General features: G+C 40.7%; 1 protein-coding gene across 2 annotated transcripts in view; it reads right to left on the bottom strand.

Moving 5' to 3' along the window:
- The window catches only part of slain1a (SLAIN motif family, member 1a), a 105,180-nt gene that overhangs the window by 26,556 nt on the left and 56,786 nt on the right, over positions 1 to 21,838 (bottom strand). For both annotated transcript variants that reach the window (XM_048532255.2, XM_048532256.2), the window contains 3 exons: positions 14,844 to 14,993; positions 12,039 to 12,371; positions 1,146 to 1,277 (listed from right to left, as the gene is read on the bottom strand). In XM_048532255.2, coding sequence (XP_048388212.2) covers positions 1,146 to 1,277; positions 12,039 to 12,371; positions 14,844 to 14,993 — 615 coding nt within the window. The remainder of the gene's footprint in view (positions 1 to 1,145; positions 1,278 to 12,038; positions 12,372 to 14,843; positions 14,994 to 21,838) is intronic.

Raw genomic sequence — 21,838 nt, 5'->3', positions numbered from 1 at the left:
AATTTTCTAACCAAATGTATATTCATAATCAGGAAGAAAGTTGAGGAGGAGAGGTTGTATAATGGTGTAAGCATCTGAGAGGATTCACAGAATCCCTACAGTGTGGAAGTAGGCCCTTTGGCCCAACAAGTTGACACTGGCACACAGAGTATCCCACCTAGATCTATTCAATGTGATGGCAAGCTGCCCTCATGAATTGCTGCAGTCCTTCTGCTGTGGGTTGACCCACAATGCCTTTAGCAAGGGAATTCCAAGATTTTGATCTAGCGAAAGTGAAGGAATAGCAATATATTTCCAAGTCAAGATGATGAATGGCTTGGAGGGGAACTTGAAGGTGGTGGTGTTCCCATGTATGTGCTGCCCTTGTTCTTCTAGATGGAAGTAGTCGTGGGTTTGGAAGGTGCTGTCTGAGGATCTTTGGTGAGTTTCTGCAGTGCATCTTGTAGATAGTACACACTGCTGCTACTGAGCGTCAGTGCTGGTGGGAGTGGATGCTAATAGATGTAGTGCATTTGTTGCACAAGCTTAAAAAAAAGCATGGCAGAGTCTGAACTGCAAGTTTTTAGGCAGCGGAGTGATATTTAAGATGGAGATCACCCTAAAGGCAGAGATAACCATCATTTGCCAAAATTCCTTTTTTAATAGAAATACCTTCGCCTAGGGCTGATTTTTTCACCTTTCTCTGTGACTTCAAACTTACCTGATGTATTAGCTCTGGCTTTATATGTTCTTTTGAATTTCAGAGATAAACTTATTTTTTGAAAGTCTTTAAATGTGACTCTGCAGATTATAACAGGAGTGGGAAAATAAAAAAGATTCACGTCCACTATTTATCCTGCGCGCTTTTCCATGAGTAACAGAACTCTCTTCTCCTAATCTCACTTCTCCTGTGTACCTCCTAGAAACTATTAGTGGACAGTTCATTTACTCAACCCTTTTATCCAAGAATGGTACACACCTGAAAGACATGAATAATCAAAGAACTGGAATCATAAAACAACTTGAAAGTAAAGGGGAGTTTGATTCGTTCAGATCATTTGGAACAGCATTATACATCATGCAACAGAATAAGTAATGTAATCTTTTGAAAGCTAAACTAAGCTCATGAGGTAAAACTTTGTCATGGGCACAGCTTACATACTCACATGCAGGTGACTGGAGTCGTGACATTCCATTCTGTAGGTTTGAATCAAAACTTCTGCTATTCTTAAAAGAGTCTGGCGAACTGGTTGCACTGAATGAACGAGCCAGGTTTGGCATACTACGTCTGAGTTTTTCTGCAACAGAAGAAGTAATTTCAAATTCAACCACATATCTTTCCAATAAAGCTAAATGTATTCAGGGCTCAGATGAGGATCAGTGTTACTTATATTTTAAACACAGAAGTGAACAAATTACAAATACTGGAAATCTAACGTATTTAAAAAAGGCTTCAAGAACACAGCAAGCCAGTAGCCAAGGAGGAATTAACAATCAACCAATCAGGGTTTTAACTGCTGACCTTTCGGCATAACAGTTCTTGTGAAGGGTCGACTTCCTATAGAAGCCCATCTTTTCTCTCAACTAATGTTGTGGAAACTGCTGCATATTTTCATTATATTCTGTTTTAATTATAGCAGAAAAAACAGCTTACAGTCACACATAATATTTTAAGCACTTTGTGAAGTTCCTTCAATATTGCTAAGAGTTTCCCTTACCTGTACACTGTCCACATCTCTTCTAGGGGACTACAGGCTGGATTTGGTGTCCCCAACCACGGCCCCCCACCACCCTACCCCCAAACCCCACCTGTCCACTGACCGTGGTTTTGGTGTGTGTGTGTGTGTGTGTGTGTGTGTGTGTGTGTGTGTGTGTGTGTGTTGGGGGGGGGGTGCCAATCCACTTTGAGCTGACTCTCACAGAAGCTGGGTGGTTGGGCGCTTAAATCACTGCCCGCCTGCTGTATTTAATCAAGTAAGGAAACGTTAATTGGGTTTGTTACACATCTTTAACACGAATAATATGTTGCTCATGTGGCTGATGTGAGCAGGTGAGAGCAAGCAGGTCAATGGGGATTTTATAGGGCCTAAATGAACAAAGAGAGGAAGGAAGGGGGTCACTTCATTCAGGGAGTGTTCTGCACTTTTTGGGGGAACCCCATCACAATGTCAAATTCATTACTGCCACGCTGTCTACCCAACAGAAATACTCTTCCTGGCCTTAAAAAAATAGTGTCCTCTATGACACAGGTCAATCAGATTGTTTGGCAGTTCCCCAGGGTGGAATTTCCTCTCAAGTCAGAGGCTGACGTCACATCATCAGTCAACATAATCCATCTGCAATGTACTATGCCTACAGGGCAGTGCTTGCAAAACTGACTTTCCTTTTACAGTTAATGCAGAGGGGGGGAGTATGGTTGGAGTTGCATCCTCTAAAAATCCTACTGTACAGTCAAGATGCATTGAGAAGCATCCTCCAGCAGAAGTACCAAAAGATACGATGGCATACTCATCACAGTGATGAGTGCATGGTTTGAGATCGTAGGTCTGCAAAATACATGATCCAATGTCCAAGATTCTCTAAGAATCCAATCGCCAAGGTCAGAGGCAAAGGCCTCCATCCTGTCATTTTTCTTAAAAAAAAGCTTATATCAACTCGTATTTTGAGATAGAACATGCATCCATAATAATTGCATGAAATTTTAAAAAACAGCAGAAAAGAATTCCGACATTATTTGGCATATGTCAGTTTGAATCATCCGCAGAAAATGTATAAGTATTTTTCAATAATCACTTATAAACTATAAATAAGCAACATTAAAGTCTTGGCCAACACAGAGTGGAATACAAAACAACAGATCAAAGCAAATATCATGCCATAAACAACTTAAACTTCTTGTGTTTCTGATCATGGCTTTACATTTCTCAAAAGTGGACGAAATTTTCCATAATGGAAGTGGATTTCTCACATGATCACATCATTACCTATGCAGGCAGTTGTGTAGTGGTAATGTCACTGCGCTAGTAATCCAGAATACCAGGCTAATGCTCTGAGAACACGATGCGTATCCCTCTGAAGCAAATGGTGAAATATGAATTCAATAAAAATTTGGAATAGAAAGCCAGGCTGAAAATGACACAGGTCCAAATGTGAATATTTTAAATTGACCCACAGTCAGAGAAATCAGGCCTGACAAAAAAAATGACCAAATTTAACAGCAGCCAGCAGCTATCGACTATAGAGAAAAGCAGAAAGCAAGATCATAGAGGTTGCAAAAGCTCAAGGGAAACTAGTTACAATTAGCCCGAGGGTTGTGAATTGGAGAAGCACTGATCAGGCGTTTTGGCATATTGACTGGTGCATTTTACATCCCCCTGGCATGGGAACAGTGAATGAGGTTGGTGCGACCCCACTGGATGCTTGAAACCCAGCTCATGACCCCTTTAGCCAAAGACCACAGAACATTCTGGAAGGTTAGGGGTGAGGGAAGTAAAAACGCACATCTGGACACCACCATCTCAGCGAACAATCAGCAAAGGCTTGCAGCAAAACCTGCACTAAAAGACCATGTGACAACCCAAGAAGTTCCAGGAGAAGGTCTGCCCTGATCTGCAAGATCCATCCAATGGTCCAGCTCAAACTTGTGGATTGTTGCAGATAATATCACTCAACAGATGGGTAGAACTAGATAAGGAGTAAATACTGTGGGAATTTGGGATCTGCTCACATGGTGTTTCTAATAAGGAATGTTTTGTTAATAAAATCAAGTTGACCCTCAAAGTGAATTCTGTGTCCCTTTGTCCACCTCTCCGCGAGGAACACTTGGGTAAAATATTTATGATGTATAAATTGGTCAAAGTGTCCAAAGACAACGCCCATAACCGTTACTGATCGTTGCAAAAGCCCATCTGGTTCACTAATGTCCTTCAGGGAAGGAAATCTGCCAACCTTACCAACCTCGTCTTTCCTGCTAGTGGCTCCAGATCCAGAATAATGTAATTGACTGTGAAATGTCTTTGGGCAATTAAGAATGGGCAGTAAATGCTGGCCAAGCCAATGATGTCTATATCTCATGAACATATTTTTAAAAAAACAGGTTCTTGTGTGTGTACGCAAAAACAGGTCAAATGCAACTGAGCCAATTATCACCCTATCAGCCTACTCTCCATCATCAACAAATTAATGGAAAGGACACTATCAAGTGACACTTCCGAAAGAACAAGATATGCATTGATGCTCAGCTTGGGTTCTGCCAGGGCTATGCAACTCCTACTTCATTATAGCCTTAATTGATATAAACTTCAGAGGTGTGGTGCAAGTGACTACCCTTAGTCAAGGGCAGGATTTTACAGCATGTGGTATTGAGGTGTCTTAGCAAAATATAAGTCAATGGAAATCAGGAAAAATAAAGTTTGGAGTCACCTCCAAAACAAAGGACAATGGTTGTAGTTACTGGAGGCCTATCCCAGGTCATCACCATTTCTCAAGGCAATATTGTAGGCCCAATCATCTTCAGATGCTTCACAAATGACTTTCTCTCCAACGTAAAGTGAGAAGTGGGGATTTCATTGATGGTTGCACAATGTTCATCACTGTTAGCTGCGTATTAAGCGAACAGAATCCTTTTCTATTTATAAAGGCAGCTGGCAACTCCTAGGCACTCTGATGGCAATGTGGGTATGATCTATAGTGCAGGGTAATTGTGGGAATCTAACTACAGCAGTAAGGCCCAGTACCTGAGCTGCCTGTGCACTGCACCCAATGGGAATGTCACAATTTGCAGATGTATCAGTGACCTTCCATATGTACTTGTGAGTGGCTCTGGGAGATTCCCCATGGTCCCCATTTAGGTGTTGAACAAGCCATTTGTGAAGACATTCAGGGCCACAGTTAAATGCAAACCTGGAAGAGAACCAGCATGGGATTACCCCTCAGTCATAGAATCAGAATCCTTACAGTATAGAAACAAGCCATTTGGCCTATCGAGTCTGCACTGACACTCTGAACAGCATCCTAGCCAGACCTCAATCCTATCCCCATAACCCCACATTTACCATGGCTAATCCACCTAGTCTGCATATCCCTGGACATTTACCATGCAATCTTTGAACTGTTGGAGGAAACCAAAGCACCTGGAGGAAGCCCTCGCAGGCATGGGGAGAATGTCTATTTGGAGTTTGCACAGTCACCCAAGGCTGGAATCAAACCCCAGTCCCTGGTACTATGAAGATGCAGTGCTAACCACTGAGCCACCATGTCACAGGTTCTCAGCCAACTGGAGGACATAGGGCACACCTCCCAGGATATCCTGAAGCTCTTACATTGCCTCTCAGTCAACTGAAGTTACTAGAGCAATATCTGTAATCTTGGAGATAGCAAGAACTGCAGATGCTGGAGTCAGTGTCAATACAGTGTGGAGCTGGAGAAACACAGCAGGTCAGACAGCATCAGCAGGAAAGTCAATGTTTCAGGTCGGGAAACATCTTAATTCCTGAAGAAAGGTCCCAACCAGAAACATCACCTTTCCTGCTCCTCTGATGCTGCCTGACGTGCTGTGTTTCTCTAGCGCCATACTGTATCGCCGCTGTAAATTTGGTTTCCACTGAATGCTCTGCCTCTGTGACTCCAGGTTTGCCTGGATCTTATTCTGAACAGATTGGCCTGCTGCCCAATTCTGCTGTTGCTGTTCTTTGTTCCATCTATGCTGGCTCCTCCTCAATTAAACAAAGGCCGTAACGAGGGTAGGGTGGTGCTGTACCACCTTAATATTTGCTTCAGGAAATCCGGGAATTCAAGGCATTGATAGCCACGCTCATTGTCGCCTTTTAGATTACTTTTTGAATGCACTCCTTAATGCCCCTGCTAAGCCTATCACCTAGTAATTTTCCTCACTTGACCTCCTCCCACTCAACATGTCTACCATGGTGAGGTCTATCATGTGTGGCCCCACAAGACAGCTCTTTGTAGCAAAATATTCAAATTAATAGAGGCTTTGCACATTGTGGGGGATACTTAAAAGCATCTGGATGTGAGTTTGCTCGCCGAACTGGAAGGTTAGTTTTCAGACGTTTTGTCACCATTCCAGGTAACATCGTCAGTGAGCCTCCAGTGAAGCGCTGGTGTTATGTCCCGCTTTCTATTTATCTGTTTAGGTTTCCTTGGGTTGGTGATGTCATTTCCTGTGTTGGTGATGTCATTCTCTGTTCTTTTTCTCAGGGGATGGCAGATTGGCTCCAAATCAATGTGTTTGTTGATGGAGTTCCGGTTGGAATACCATGCTTCTAGAAATTCTCGTGCGTGTCTCTGTTTGGCTTGTCCTAGGATGGATGTGTTGTCCCAATCAAAGTGGTGTCCTTCCTCATCCAAATGTAAGCGAGCAAACTCACATCCAGAAACTCAACCTGAGCTACAAATCTTCTCAAAACTCAGTAACTTAAAAGCATGTCTGAGCACCTTCCTTGACATAATGGCTAACTTCCCTTCAGTGAGATTTCAACACAAGCTTTGTATCCTTACCTTGGTATGATTGATATACCCCCTCCCTCCATTAATACCATGAACCCAACTTTCTGATGCAAGCTTCTAGTTGGGGGAGTTGAGATTCCATCCTGGACATTCATGGCCTCCACCATTTGGGTTCTTTATGGATTGAAACCCTGTCTCTTGCTCCATGCTTGCAACCTTACCTCTGGCATCCCGGGATTCCAATGTACTTTCAATGACCTGAGGAGCCATGATGTTACAGGATCTCGTTGGAATGCCATGAGGTTTGGAATTATGCTGGCTCACCAGGAGAGAAACTCAGCTGAGCATGGTTCTCCAGCCACTGCACCTGAATGACCCTTCAGCTGGCCAAATACTCTCAAGTTAATTTTCCCCATCTCAAAAAAGGCTATTCCCACTTCAGATGTTATTACTGCAGCAGCATCTGCCGGGCTTTCTTGCTAGAATATGATTCACTTCACTTTTACATGAGGATCAATATTTTAATTCTATCCCTTCACCCATGAACATCTCCCCATAATCCTTCAATCACACCAACCTGTAATTCATGTGATCCTTACTGCCCTTGAACCATGCCCCTCCCTGTCTTCTCAAGGTGACTTGTACCTTCATGTTTCTTGACCTTCCCCTGCGAGACGGTGCAATCTCAGCCCATGATCCTATATCTACCCCATAACATATCCAACCGCTCCAGCACTGTGAGTATACTACCTGCCACTCAGTGATACCATGCAGACTCCTCAAAAGCAATGACAATACACCAAACCTAGCCATCTAACTTTCCCAGGCACAGCCAAACAACCCCAGACAGGACAGAAATATGTTGCTTTATCCACTCTTCCTCCTCTGAATGGACAGCACCTCAACTTTGCCTGGCCATTGTCCTTCCTTTCCTCACTGATCTTCCTTTCCTTTGTTACCTCCTCTCCACCTGCAAGAACAGCCAGCCTGCTCCCCTATGCTGCTTTCTTTCCACTTGAAGATCCCACACTGCAATTCCATCATTGATTCTAATTAAAAGCTGGATCACTGGAATGGTAAAGCAGCAAGTACTTACACCAAAAAGTCAAGCTCATCTCATGCATGCCTCTTAATACAGTTAGGCTTGAGCTGCCACATAATTCTCAATTGGCTAGTCTTAAATGGGACAGAGCACTTAATACTGGTGCAAAAATTCCCTTGTTGTAAATCAGAACTATGGCCTCCCATAGGGAGTCCCAAGGGTGACTCGGTGATGAGATACTGGCCTTGGTGGAGTTATTTCACCCAGTGTTCACTGGGTGGCATAATGGATTATTCAAGTTAATTAGGAATCAGTAGGTGTTTATCTTTAAAATGTTAAATATCAAAATCATCCCAGTCAAAATATTAAAGATGTGTTTTAAACTAATACTGCATTAGAATACATTATGGTGCTAAGAAGTCCAAAAGAAATGGGAACAGGACTAGGCCATTTGCCCCTCAAGCCTGTTCCACCATTCATTAGGATCATGGCAATGTCTTTGGCTGATCGGTTTCTCTTTGTTACATCCACTAACCACAAAAAGTATATAACAGCTATTCTATTTAATTTTTGATTCAGCTTGTATTGTGAAACTCTAACCAATCGTGTGTAATTTTCTGTGGCTGGCTTGGGCAAAAAAATAGCTTGCCTTATGAAAAAAATATCGAATTACCATTGGTTTTAATGAGAAAGTGGAAAGAAAGCAGATAGTTGCAGATAAAACTGTATCACTGCATTGGGAGGCACTCAACAATGAAGCAGCAAGAGTATGAGACAAATATGCTCCACACTGTGTTATCTGAGACAAATATGTCCCTGTAAAGGAGAGGGTTGGACCAAGGCCAGGGAATCCTAGGTGTCAGAGACATAAAGGTTAGCTTTAAAAATGAAAAAGAAAATTCTGGCAGCTACTAACTGCTCAACACAGTCCCTACAGGAACATTAACTCCAGGCCAGCTGAAATGTGGTTGCCTCTTAGCTCACGTTTGAAAAGGGAGCACTATTTCCCTCAGTAGGAGCGTCAGTATGTGTGGATGCAGGTATGGGATAATTGGGAGTGAAAATTAAAACACTGGAGCTGAGGAGAGATTTTTATTTGCTCCAAATTTATGCAATACAGATCTGGAAAGTGGTGCCTGAGAAGGTGCAGATTTAAAAAGAAGTGGAAATAAATTCAGAAAACAAAACTTTACAAGGCTATGGGAGAAAGAACAGGAGTGTGATGAACTGAATATCTCATTCAAAGCACTAGTACAGGCTTGATGGACGGAATAGCCTTCTCCAGTGTCATATGATTATGGAATGCAAAGGCAGGGTTGGTATGGACTCGATGGACTGAATGGCCTGCTTCCACAATGGAGTAATTCTAATACAGCATGGTGAAGTAAAGGAGGGAAGTAGAAAAGCTAAGAGAGTGCATGAGAAAGATTTGGTGCCGACAATGAAGGCAAGCCTAAAGTGGAGTTTTCAATATATATACAAGAAGAGAATAAACTAGGGAAGGTGTATGGCCCATTCAAGACAACAGAGGAATACTCTACATAAGTCTTCACAATGGGAAAGGATGATGCAGGTATAGGTGTCAGGGTGCAAGGCTGTGAAACAGTGGAAGGAAGTAACAGAGAAACAGGAGGTTCTAGTGGATTTAGCGACTTTACAAGTAGTTATGGTTCAGGATGAGATGAGATGTATTGAAAGGGAGGAAGAAGAGAGAGGGAAGGGAGGGGATATCAAGTGTTTTGGGAGTTATTTTCACTGGTGAGGTATCACAGGACAGTTAACATTATTTTAAATAAAAGGGAGGAAGGAAAAGACCAGAAAGGTACAGGCTGCTTAGTCAATCCTTAGTGGTGGGGAAGTTATCAGAAAAACATCTGAGGAACAGTGTATCTCTGCACACGGCATGACGCAGGTTAATTCGGGGCAATCAGCATGGATTTATTATGGGAAGTTTGTGTTTGATAGATTTGATCAAGCATTTTGATAAGGGTCATACATTTTATGTGATGTATATGGATTTAGAAAGGCTTTTTATAAGATCCCTCATGGCAGACTGGTCAAGACATTAAAAACTAATGACTCAAGACAAAGTGACATGTTTGATTAAAATTGACTGATAGGCTGGAATCAGATAGTAATGGTCAAGGCATGTTTCAGGGGCCTGAAGTCTGTTAGGAGTGGGGTTCTGCAATGCTGAAGCCCTTGCTGTTGTAATGTACGTTAATGATTTGGAATTAAATATAGGAGTTATAATCAAGAATGTTGCAGATTACATGGAAATCTGAAGGGTAGTGAATAGTGAGGGGAAAACTCCACATTGCAGGAGGATAGCACGGGACTGATCAGCTGAGCAGAAGTGGGGCAAATATTATTTAAAATGATCAATCAAATGAACACAATATTCTATTTGAGCTCAATGATTTGTCATCCATGCAGGTAGCTCAGAGTGGAACTATGTCCTATAAATAAATAGTTATGACACATAGAAGTCTAACAGCCAAGACCGAAGCAATTCAGAAGATGCAGATTAAAAACAGAGACTTTAATTTCCTTTTCTTCCCAGGAAGAATCCTCAATAACAGGGAGAATGTTTCTGGCTTGTTATGATCTATCTTCAAAAAGCAGGACTGAGGAAGTGAACACTAGCTTCGCTAATAATGGAATCACAGAAGATGAATGGGGGAGTCTCAACCAACCAGTAAGTTGAAGTACAGAGCTGACGCGCTTCAGCACAAATATCCAAGTGCATTATGAAGACAAATCTGTTACATACAACTTCAAGGAAGCCATCACTGAGAAGGGACAACTAATGTCCAATGACTGAAGATAGTACAAGGAAGAAATGACCTGTTTCAGAGATTAAGCATACTTCAAAGACACTGCCTGTTTCAGCAGCGAAGACATCCTCCAAAGACAAAATCCAAGAGACTGAAGTCATCCAGACATCAGATGGTCAAAGGCAACCGTCTTTAACCCAGCAAACTACCAGCCTTCCAGTCAGCACAGAACGCATTCCAGTAGGATAACACAAACCGCAGCTCACCGGAATTTTTAAAGTCAGAGACTTGGGAGGAAATGGGGTAGTGGTAACTGTAATTAAACACATGAATACATATTAATATTGGCAAAAAATAACTGGGGAAGTATGGATGTTGTATGTGGGTCTCAAAGGATTAATACTGCAGGGTGGCATAAGCACCAGCTACAATGATGATGTATTATGAACTTGAGCAGAAAAAAATTTTAAAAATCGAAAGACTGAAACCTAACACCTGCTCCTCCTCAAAATCTCTAACAATGTCTGTCATATCAATGTAATTCGTAACTCGTTGCTAACATGCAAAGAACTGTCACATGTTAACTACAAGAGACTTCTTGAATTAGACCTAGAAGTGGTCTTCCTCTACCACACTAGACAAAACAGTCTTCTAGTTTCCTGAACTTAAAAGAAAGGTGTCAGTAGCAACCTTCATCATGGTCGGAAGTGTAGTGAGTTGGCATGCCCAATAATTGCAACTGGGTAGGTTGGCAGCAGGGTAAGGTGGGTTGTTGGATCAGATTCAGAGGGGTTTTTGAGTCAGCAGAGAGTCAGGCTAGGTTGGAGGTGGTGTTGAATGGTTGGACAGTGCTTTAGAGGAGTGAGGAACAGTTGGTGGACCCTGTCACATTGGGTTAGGTGGTCTGGGGACGGAGTCCATGGTGGGCAAGTTTAAGGGGTCTAATCAGGTCAGGTTTGGGGTCAGTGGGAGGAGTCCAGAGGTGGATCAATTGTATCATTAGCAGTTAGACTAGAAACTTGGGTCTAACCTTTCCTTAGTAACTATTCAGATAAGTAGATCACAACTGACCAAAGTGTCCAGGTTGAGGTCAAAGTCAACGATTTCCTCTGAGGGTGCTGAGAGTGGAGAAATTATCCCTCAGAAGTTCACAATTGCCAGGAAATTTGCAAGGATTCAGAGCATCAAAATGTCCAAGGATTTCCAAAATGCACTTCTGGTCATATATCTGGTTTTTGACATTCAGGAGATCCGGGCCATTTAGGATTCCAATGCAGAAGTCAGCTTTCTGAATATCCTGGATTCTCATTGCATATTCAAAGAATATGAAGCTTCATACTGGGAGCACTAATTGATAAAATTTATTCCGAAATTTACGTTAGAGGCAACAATGTCAACTCTAGAGTGATCATAACCACATCATGACATCATAAAGATAGTGCAACTCATAATTACAAGTAGAATGATTTGGTGGTTTCTTCAATGGAGTGTCTGAAAATTGAACATGAACTTGAAGTATATCATGATAAAGATGCAGCAGCAGTTCCTCTCTCTTTTTAGTAATTAAGTTTAAAAGACATTCTTCAGGGAAGAACAGGGAGGTTTTAATCAGCATCAGATGCATGCTACACCTGAATTGCTGTTAGGGATGCTGGATGCTGGCACTGAAACACAAAGGAATCTCTGACTTCAACCCGGACATCTTCACCTTGACTGTCAATGGAAATACAAATTCAAAATGAGAAACACATTAGAAATGATCTTTCGAATTTTACCTGCATTTGTTCGGTACTGGTGCTGATCAGATGTGTGACCCTGTGAGTAATACGGCGAGTAACCACTGGATTGCAAGTAAGAAGGAGGTGTTGGACCTCTTCTGCAATCTCGTATGCTGGCAAAAGTCTGTGAATGTGGCATACTTCGCAACGGAGGAGAGCACCTAGTGAGCCGAGGTTGTGGAGGAATTTGGTCAAATTCCTCTTCATCTTCCAGACTGCAGCAGTCATACTCCTGGTCGCTGCTTGTCCCTCGCTTTGCTGAATATAATGACGTGCTGGAGCTGCGTTGAGAGAGTGTTGTTGAAGTGGAAGCATAATCTTGTCGTAGACCTAGAAACCGGGCAAAATAAACATATGAAAATAATTAGACAGTGGGTTGCTGCAGGAGCACAAACCACAAATTTATAACAGAACATAATTTCTGCTCTAAAGTCTAAATGTATTCAGCACTAAAATAGAACACACAAAATAAATTTCATGGATCACAGTATAAAAATTGACCCAGCAGACAAGATGACCGAGTTTTCAAATGTTTCAATTCATCTTTATATTTGGTGTATAATTCGACGTCTCACTCTCTACAGCTAATTCATGTTTAAGGTTATCGTCATATTAGGAGGCAGACTTAATTTTTCACCTCAGAGATACATGTTCAAGGCTATTCTCGTGTTATTATCGCCACATGAGATGAAGCAGGAGATATGGTTCCTGCTGCCAAAAGGTTTGGCGAAGCTTTAAGACACACCCACAAGAAAACCACTTACACCATCATCAGTGCTTCACATTTTATACTCGGCACTTATACCAATCCGATTTGGGAAGAATTTTTCAAAACTTCAAAGGTCAACTTATGTACCATGAGCTATGGCAGTAAAATATGTGGCAACTGTTTACTGAATGATACACAAAAATGTATGATTTTCATGATATAACTATAGTACAAGCCATAATTCAACTGGTAACATTCTCACCTCTGGGTCAGAAGGCTATGGGTTCAAGTGCCATTTCATAGTACTGAGCACAAAGATCTGGGATGACACACAGTGATAGAATGAGAGAGTGCTGCAGTGTTGAAGATGCTTTCTGGTTGAGACAGTTGGCTACGGCTTCATCTGCCCTCTCAGCTCCTAAGTCATTACTTCCCCAGAGTAATGGCCAATATTTATTCCTCTATTTCAGTCAAAAACAGATTGTTTCACTGCTGCTCAAGACTTTGTTCTACAAACTGACTGCCACATTCCCTATATTACAAAAGTGGCTACACTATGTTTTGTTGTCTGCAGTGCTCTGCAACATCCTGAGTTCATGTAAAGTTCTTAATACAAAAAGCCTGACATATGAGATAATGCATAACTTTAACAAAAGATAGTTACAAAATAGCACATTTAAGATTGAATGTTCTGACTAGTTAAATCAATGGTCCCAGTGGTGACACTGTGATAGAAGATCTTTTAAAAAGGACAGGGAATCAAATTGTTTTTACAAAGAAGCATGCAAACAGAGAATGAGTGAAGATAGCAAGAACTGCAGATGCTGGAGTCCGAGACAACACAGTGTGGAGCTGGAACACTGCAGGCCAGGCAGCATCAGAAGAGCAGAAAAGTTGATGTTTCAGGTCAGGGTCATTCTTCAGAGAAAGAAGGATCCTGACCCAAAACGTCTATTTTTCTGCTTCTCTGATGCCGTATAGCCTGCTGTGTTCCTCTAGCTCTAAACAGAGAATGAGCAACTTGTTGTTGCACTAAACTCCAATAAGTAAACTGGGGAAACCCATCAAAATTAAAATTATTTTACGTTAACATTCTCTGTAGCCAATAACTAATTTGCAGCAAGAGGTCCAGTACTGACAATTCTGACAAGGTTACTTTGAACAGAAATGAGTATTTTAAGAAGCAGAAATTTGACAGGTCATGGTATCATGTCTACCAAGCAATGATAAAACATATTGGGAAAAAATAACTGTAAATAGCTATCAGGGGTGGGGGGGCGGGTGGGGGTGGTTAGTCACATGGGAATGTAATGCGAGATGTAGCATTGGTTCCACAAGTGTTCAGCTACAAAAATAGCATAACAGTATGGTTTACTATGGTCAGCTGAAGAAGGCAAAATAGCAAGCAGGCCTGCTCCCAATAAGCCAAAACAAGTTTAATGGCATAAATATGAAATAGCCAATAATTTGAAAGCAATGTACATAACAGCCAAATTGGAGGTTTTTGCTCAAATAAATGAAACCATCAGATGATTTCATTTGAAGTTCTGAATTAAGAATTGACTGTATCTCAAAACAATAAAGGTAAATGAAAACTAATACATTATATACCAAATGATTCCACCAGCGTGACCTGAACAACTCTCATCACTACGGGGCAATTGCTTCATGCAAGCTGAAAATAAAAGCTTTTTAAAATAAAGAATGGGGGGAGTCTTTCATATGTTATGTGAAGAAATTATTCCTTCACTCCTACTGAATGGAAATTACCTTGTAAGAAAATAACAAAATTTACATGAACATCAGAAGTATAAGCAGTTTGCAGTCCAAACTCAGAATGAACATTCAGACAGGGAAATTCAAAACAAAGAATTGTGGAGAATATGAGATATTCTTCAGCATACTCTAGAGTGAGCTTTATTGAAAGCTAATGCAGAAGATACCCATTATTGTTGCTCATCCATGACCAGATCACTGTTCCAACTAAAGGAAATCTGACACACTGCATCTGCTAAAGTTGAGGATATTCTTGACAATATTACTTGCTAATATGAGCTATGTTGCACTGTGTGATTAGCTAATAACGCACTCACTTTCTTCTTGTAGTCTCGCCATGATCTGGACGTCTGTCAAGTCCTGTAGTTTATAACCCATAGAGATAGATTCATCATCAAGCTCAGAAGTGCTCAGTTCACTGTCGATCGATGACTGTGGGCTGAGTGGAAGATTTCTAATTGCATAACCTGTAAATACATGTAAACAAAATCAGGTGCAACTACTTTATGAACAATTATATCTTTTAAACTAAAACATGAAAAAATTGCTCCAATTGAATAAATATATGGTTTTAAAGCCCTCTTTAAACTGATTCAGAAACTGAGGAATCTTAGAAGAGTACAGGCACAACTGAACAGCAAAATCTGAAAATTACTAGCAGTGTACATGACAAAGACAGCACTAGACCCAGAGGCACTTGTAAAAAGGCCTCCAAGACTGCACTGTGGATAATGGAGACTGATTACAAGCAATTTGTAATTTTTCCCCCATCAAGTACTGGTAATTTTTTAAAGTCAGTAAACACAACTAAGAAATGCTGGCTTTTCTTTCAGTTTTCAATGTATTGTAACTCAATTAATTTAAAAGTCTTTGCTGGTCACAATGGTATCATGTATTAGACAATGGATATACTGTGCTCCAAAACAGCAGACATGAGTTATCACAACAATGGAGCTGCTAATCTCAGCTGGAAAAATTATTTCAAAGCTTCTTTTCAACTTTGCTCATTCCACACCACTCTAACACATCTCTTAACAGCCACCAAGTCAGTGCACTAACACAGTCTTGATCATAATTAGTATTAGTTGTTTTAGTAACCACTATGATAGATATTGGCTGCTTGGGGAATCAGAAAACCAACATAAAGTGTTGTAAATTTAGTAACTGTAAAACTTTTCTGAAAATTGCCACGATCATGAATGATGTCTGAAGATATTTCCTTGTCTTTTCTCCTGCATTCTCAATGTCGGTGGGTACTATAATTTTGCAGGTAGTGCTGACCTGCTCCCTAAAGGCAGTAACATATTGAAGCCACATAATTTCAGTACGGCATTAAAGCTAGTTCCAAAGGTGTGTGGGTGTAAGGAGACATGTGTTGGACACAATGGACGGTACACTCTTGGGAAAGAGAATTACGATTGAAAGCAAGCAGTTAGCAGTATAAATTGAGGTACTTTTCAGCTTCAGGCCAGTAGACAAATTGATCCTTGTGGTCTACTCACAGGTTAAAATGAAACCTAAGTTTTCATGCATGCAGAGACCCATTTATATTCATTAGATTTTACTGTAGCCAAGATATATTGCAAGCATTTATGATGTTTCTCTGTGCTATTTTAGGAAAAGCATTACACATAAAATAGATGTTGCATTGAAATAACAATGAAATGTCATTGAAGTCTGTTGGATGTTTGCTATCAATACAGCCAAAAGGAACTTCCAGTCTTCTCGGTCTAACCAACCAAAAAACCATGAAAACCATTAAGGCCCATCAAAAAGTTATGCATAAAAGCAAGCAAAAGTTACATTTCACTTTGAAACCAATTATGAAGCAGTAATATGCAGATGTGAGCAACAAAGTGACAGGAAAACCAAAGTAATCATACTGCAAAATTCCATGGGAAGAACTATTAACTTTGGCAGAATGGTAAAACTTAGGCCTTCAGTCTGGCTGCCCATTATACACCCCATCTGACTTTAATTTCCATTGACTTCAATTTAACTTCTCTATCAAAGTCAAATACTCTGCCCCATGTCTGTGCGGAGATAAGATTATCTTGACACTATAAACAGAATAGTTATCGGTTGACATCAAAACTTCTGATTTGCAAGGACCTGAAGCATCTCAGAAGTATCTAGCATGGCATCTTGAGTTGTTTCTGCTTGACATATAATTATTAGCAATAAGGTTATTACTGTTGAATACAAATCCACTACACTGATGTCTGCACAAAAGCTGAAAGTAAAAACTTGTAATGGATCATCTGGCTGTGCAAATTATGTACACACTTTATGAATTCTGTACCCATCATTAACAATGTTGCAGACCTATAGGTCAGGAGAAACTGCTTGTTGTTGCATAGGACATACCTCCTTCCCAACTCTTTTACAACCTCATAGTAGAAGTAAGGTTTTGTGAATTAACCTACAGAGGAATCGCGAGAGGCCTTTGTTATCGCATCCATTCTGGGCTGAATTAGGTCTTCAAGATACTGAAGACCTAAACAAAATCTGTTTATCACATGACTGGTTTATTTGCAGGGTTTACCTGTTATTGACAGGTTATGAAACCGATCGGAACAAATTTGTGACAGCATGGAAAAGTATAATAATTAATAGATTCTTACTGGGGTGGGAGAAGAGATAGTGACATCAGAGCACCAGTACTCCAGAGGCCCAGGTCTAATGTTCTGGAGCATGGGTTCAAATCCACCACTCATGGTGGAACTTTAATCAATTAATAAATCCAGAATATAAAGCTAGCTTTAGAAATGGTTACCATGGCATTAACCAATTGTTGTAAAAACCAATCTGATTCACTCAAGATTTAGGGAAAAACAATCTGACATCCTTCCCTGGTCTGGCTACATGTCACTCCAGACGTTCAACAATGTGGTTGATGTCTAACTACATTCTGAAATGGCCTAGAGAGCCACTTAGTTCAAGGGCAATTAGGAATGACAATGTAAGATGTGTGCTGCTGGTTTGAATATTCGATGAATTGCAACATTCCTTAATTCTCTGACCCAACAATTCTCAATCTTCTTGATTCAATTTATCCAAAACATTATGAGGGCTTTGCAACTTCCTCATATTCATCATATGCCCAAATTTAGTCATTCCCTTCTTTCTACCCAGTGTTGGAACTGAGATTAGCAAGTGAATCATAGAATCTAGGATACAGATAGGGCCATTTCAGCAATCATGCTAATGTTTCCTCCATAAGAGTTTTCCAATTAAACTCACACTCTTGCTTGTTCCCCAGCATGCTGAAATATGCTCCCTACAAGTATTTCTCTTTGGAAGCTACCTCTGATTATTTTTTCCACCAACTTTTCAGTCGTGGTCATTGCATTAAATAAAAAGCTTCTCATTCCATCTCTGAGTCTTGTGTAAACCAACTTTAAACCTGTCCTCTGCTTACTGGCCCTTCCAACATTGGAAAGAACTTCTCATGATCTGTTCCATAAAGTCCTTCATGATTCTGAACACCTCTATCGATCCCTCTTTATCAACCCTGTTTAAAAGATAGCAATCCTTTATTAAATGTTGAGCCAATGCATTGTGCCTGAGCTTCCAGTCCAGCACTGACTGTAATAATAAAGACAGAGTATACAAGAAGTACACTGCGCTCATGGAAGATAACGCGAGTATTTCCTGTTCAGTCTCATCCATGTCAGATGGCAAACACTGCTGGGGTTACTCTGGGGTTTGAATAACAATCCACAGATTTTGTCTTGATGCTGCCTGAACCTTAAAAGCAGAAGGACTGTTGAAGTAGCAGAAAAATGAATGGCCTGTGAAAATCATGATGTTCAAGATAATGCCAGAGGATGTTTAAATTAATTTTGATGAATTGTACAATTCAATTTGTGCACATAAGATAAACAACTTGCATGCCGCTGGCCTTCAAAACTAAATTTTCCCTTCTCGTAAATTTATTTGTGTCTTCTAAGCAGGAGTCTGTGTGCCCCTGTTGTCTGCCATTCTTGGAGTTAGTGATAAGAACCAGCAAAGCCAGCACAGGTACGATAATGTTGGAATAGAAGGAAGCTGCTGGCTTTTGTTAAGATTCTTCAATTTATGCTAGATATAACAGGATAAGTGTGAGATCAGAAGAAGGCTGTACTCCCAGTCTATGTTAGGAACAGTGCAGTTAATGGTTTAGGAGACATACATATCATTATTTTCAACAGCTAACAAGGTGACTTGTGATCGTTGTGCTTCATGTTTTGAAACGAGTCTTGCTGCAAAACAGGAAAATGTGGTATTCTACTGAACACATTTACGTGCAGAATTAGATCATTTGGCCCACTGTGTCTGCTCCATTGTTTGACTGTGGCTGATAAGTTTCTTAACCCCATTCTCCTACCTTTTCCCCTTAACATTTAATCCCCTTACAAATCAAGAATCTGTGTCTTATGTACGCTCAGAGGCTGGCTTCTACAGCTTCCTGCAGCAATGAGTTTGTAGATTCACCGTTCTTCCTGTCATCTCAGTTCTAAACAGCCATCCCTCCTCTCTAATCTTGGGTCCAAGTATCTCCGACTAGTAGAAACATTTTCTTCACATTTTCTCTATTCAGGACTCTCAGTGTTCTGTAAGTTTCAATGTGATCTCCCCTCAATCTTTTAAACTACACAGACCAGAGTCCACAATAGCACCCCACATGACAAATCTTTCATCCCTGGGGTCATTCTTGTAAAGCTCCCCTAAAGTGCTCCAGGGATAACACATCCTTCCTTATATACAGGGCCAAAACTGCTCACAATATTCCAAATGCAGTCTGACCAGAGCCGAATACTGCCTCAACACTAGACTTCTGCCTTTGTGTTCTAGCCCTCTCAAAATGCATGCTAACATTGCATTTGCCTTCCTATCCGCCGAATGAACCTGCATGTTAACCTTAAAGAGAATCCTGATTTGGAACTCCAAAATCCAATCATGTTTCAGATTTCCAAAACCCTTCTCTCCACTATTCCAAAATGTGTAACCGCACACTTCCCCATAGTGAATCCATCTGCCATCTCTATGCCCACTCTTCTAGCCTGTCCAAGGCCTTCTGCAGCCTTTTGCTTTCTCAACACTACTTGTCCCTCCATCGATCTTTGTGCTATCTGAAAACCTAGCAAACAAAGTCCCCAATTGCTTCGCCCAGCTCGTTCACATATAATGTGAATAGGCGTGGTCCAAACACTGACCCTTGAAAATCTCCACTAGTCACTGTCTGTCATTCTGAAAAAGACCCCTTTATCCAAACTCTTTGCCTTCTGCCAGTCAGTCAATCCTCTATCCATACCAATACCTTTCCCCTACCACCTCAGGCCCTGATCTCATTTAACAGCCTCCTGTGTGGCCCCTTGTCAAAGGCCTTCTGGAAATCCAAATGGATTGTGTCCACTGGCTCTCCTTTGTCTAATTTGCTCATTACTTCCTCAAAGAATACTGACACATCTGTCAGGCATTACTTCCCCTTATGCTGACTCAGCTACATTTTATCATGTAGTTCTAAGTAATCCACAATCTCATTCTTAATAATTAACTCTAAAGTCTTATAAATGACTGAGGTCAGGCTCAGTGGCCTATAATTTCCTATATTCAAACTCCCTCCCTTCTTAAACAGGAGTATTACACGTGCAATTTTCAATTCCTCTGGGATCCTCCTCAAAAGATTATCAACAATGCCTTCACAATCTCCTCAGTTCTCTTTCAGAGCCCTGGAGTGAAGTCCTTCCAGACTGACTGATTTATCTACCTTCAGATCTTTCAGCTTTCCCCAGCAAGTTCTCCTTAGTGACAGCCCCTACATTCATGGCTGGCCCTGGAGTCTCTTGAAATCCTGGCACGCTGCTGGTGTCTTCCATCATGAAAATACATGCAAAGCGCTTATTCAGCTCCTCTGATAAAAAAGGCAGCAAAATTATTTATTTCCTTGTCTGGTAAAACCTTTATTGGCACTATTATAATGGAATTTTGCGCCAAAATGGTAATTTTACATGCTGCCACATGGGACAGTAAGATCCTAATCTCTATTCAGTGCTATTAAGGCAAATCTGAATGCAAAAGCATTTGACATTCATGTGAATAAAACTTAAACATGTTTGGCTTTTCAGGCCCATACACAAAAAGGCCATGGAGGAAATTTGGCTCTGGTACAATTCAGGAACTGAATGAAAGCGAAGGATTAGTGTTCTCTGCATCACACTCTTCTTCAGATGGCATCTGGGAAAAACACATGGGGAAATCACTTCCATTCTTTCCAAGGACTTCAAAATTCAGTCTTTTCTCCCAATGCTCTCACCAAGTTGCAATTGACACATCGGAAAGCCAAACCTTATTTAACTTAACCACTGAATTGTGTTTTCTCTTCTTAGATTCCCTCCTCTTTATAAAAATCTTGTTGAGACATACAATGAGGTTTGGCTCTTTCCCAAAGTCTTTCAATTAAAATAAACTGAACTCAGCTAGCAAATAAAACACTCTTGCAAACTACACTGACGAGACTCAGTCAAACTGTAAATACTAAAACAGTTAGCATCACTGCTAGTTCAGACAATGGTTGTTATTAGGCTGTGTAAAATACAGTAAGTCTGACCTCCAAATTATTTTATGAAACAGCAGCACACAGGTTGGAAATTTCATTTCTCCATTAAAATAGTTGGGGGGGGGGCTACGATTTTTATATATGGTTCCTTGTGTGATGGATTTTATGGTCATTAAATAAGAATGTGGATCGTGAGTCTGCATGATTTAGTTCTGTTTGTACCAACTCCATTCCGAACCCACCTGCTATCTTCATGGTATCACTGATACTTTTTTTTAAATAAGCAAGTCCTATAAGTTCATGCACTTCAGACAAATTGTGGTCAGGTTGTTAAGGGGGGAGGCAATGTGTGGTGGGACCTAGTCTGCAGTTGGGAAATTTTTGACTGGTAGATTTAAGGGTTTTGCCAACATCCAATATTATTAGATGTAATTGGTAAGTATGTTTCTAATACAGTGATTCATCACAGGCCTCTGCTTTCAAAGGGTAAGGGACCATCAAATGCACCAGAATTGTGTAGGTGTTGATGCCTCAGGATACTTTCTCCATGGATGAGGTATTCTGTAGTTAACAGCAGAAAAATTAGATAGTATCTTGTCATTTGGATTCCATGTTGCTTTTTTAGATTGGTTTAAAGTCCAGACATCTGTGAGCAATCAAAATAACATAACAGATGCTTGATTACCTTAATTGGAAGTTCACCTATTGGGTCTTTGTTAGAAGTGAAATGATTATCTATTCAATGAACTTCAACTGTATTGATGTGTTGAT

This window comes from Stegostoma tigrinum, chromosome 6 (genome assembly GCF_030684315.1).
Source record: "Stegostoma tigrinum isolate sSteTig4 chromosome 6, sSteTig4.hap1, whole genome shotgun sequence".
In the NCBI taxonomy this organism is placed as follows: domain Eukaryota; kingdom Metazoa; phylum Chordata; class Chondrichthyes; order Orectolobiformes; family Stegostomatidae; genus Stegostoma; species Stegostoma tigrinum.
Note: the sequence above shows the minus strand (reverse complement) of the source record. Positions and strands in the feature narration are given on the sequence as shown.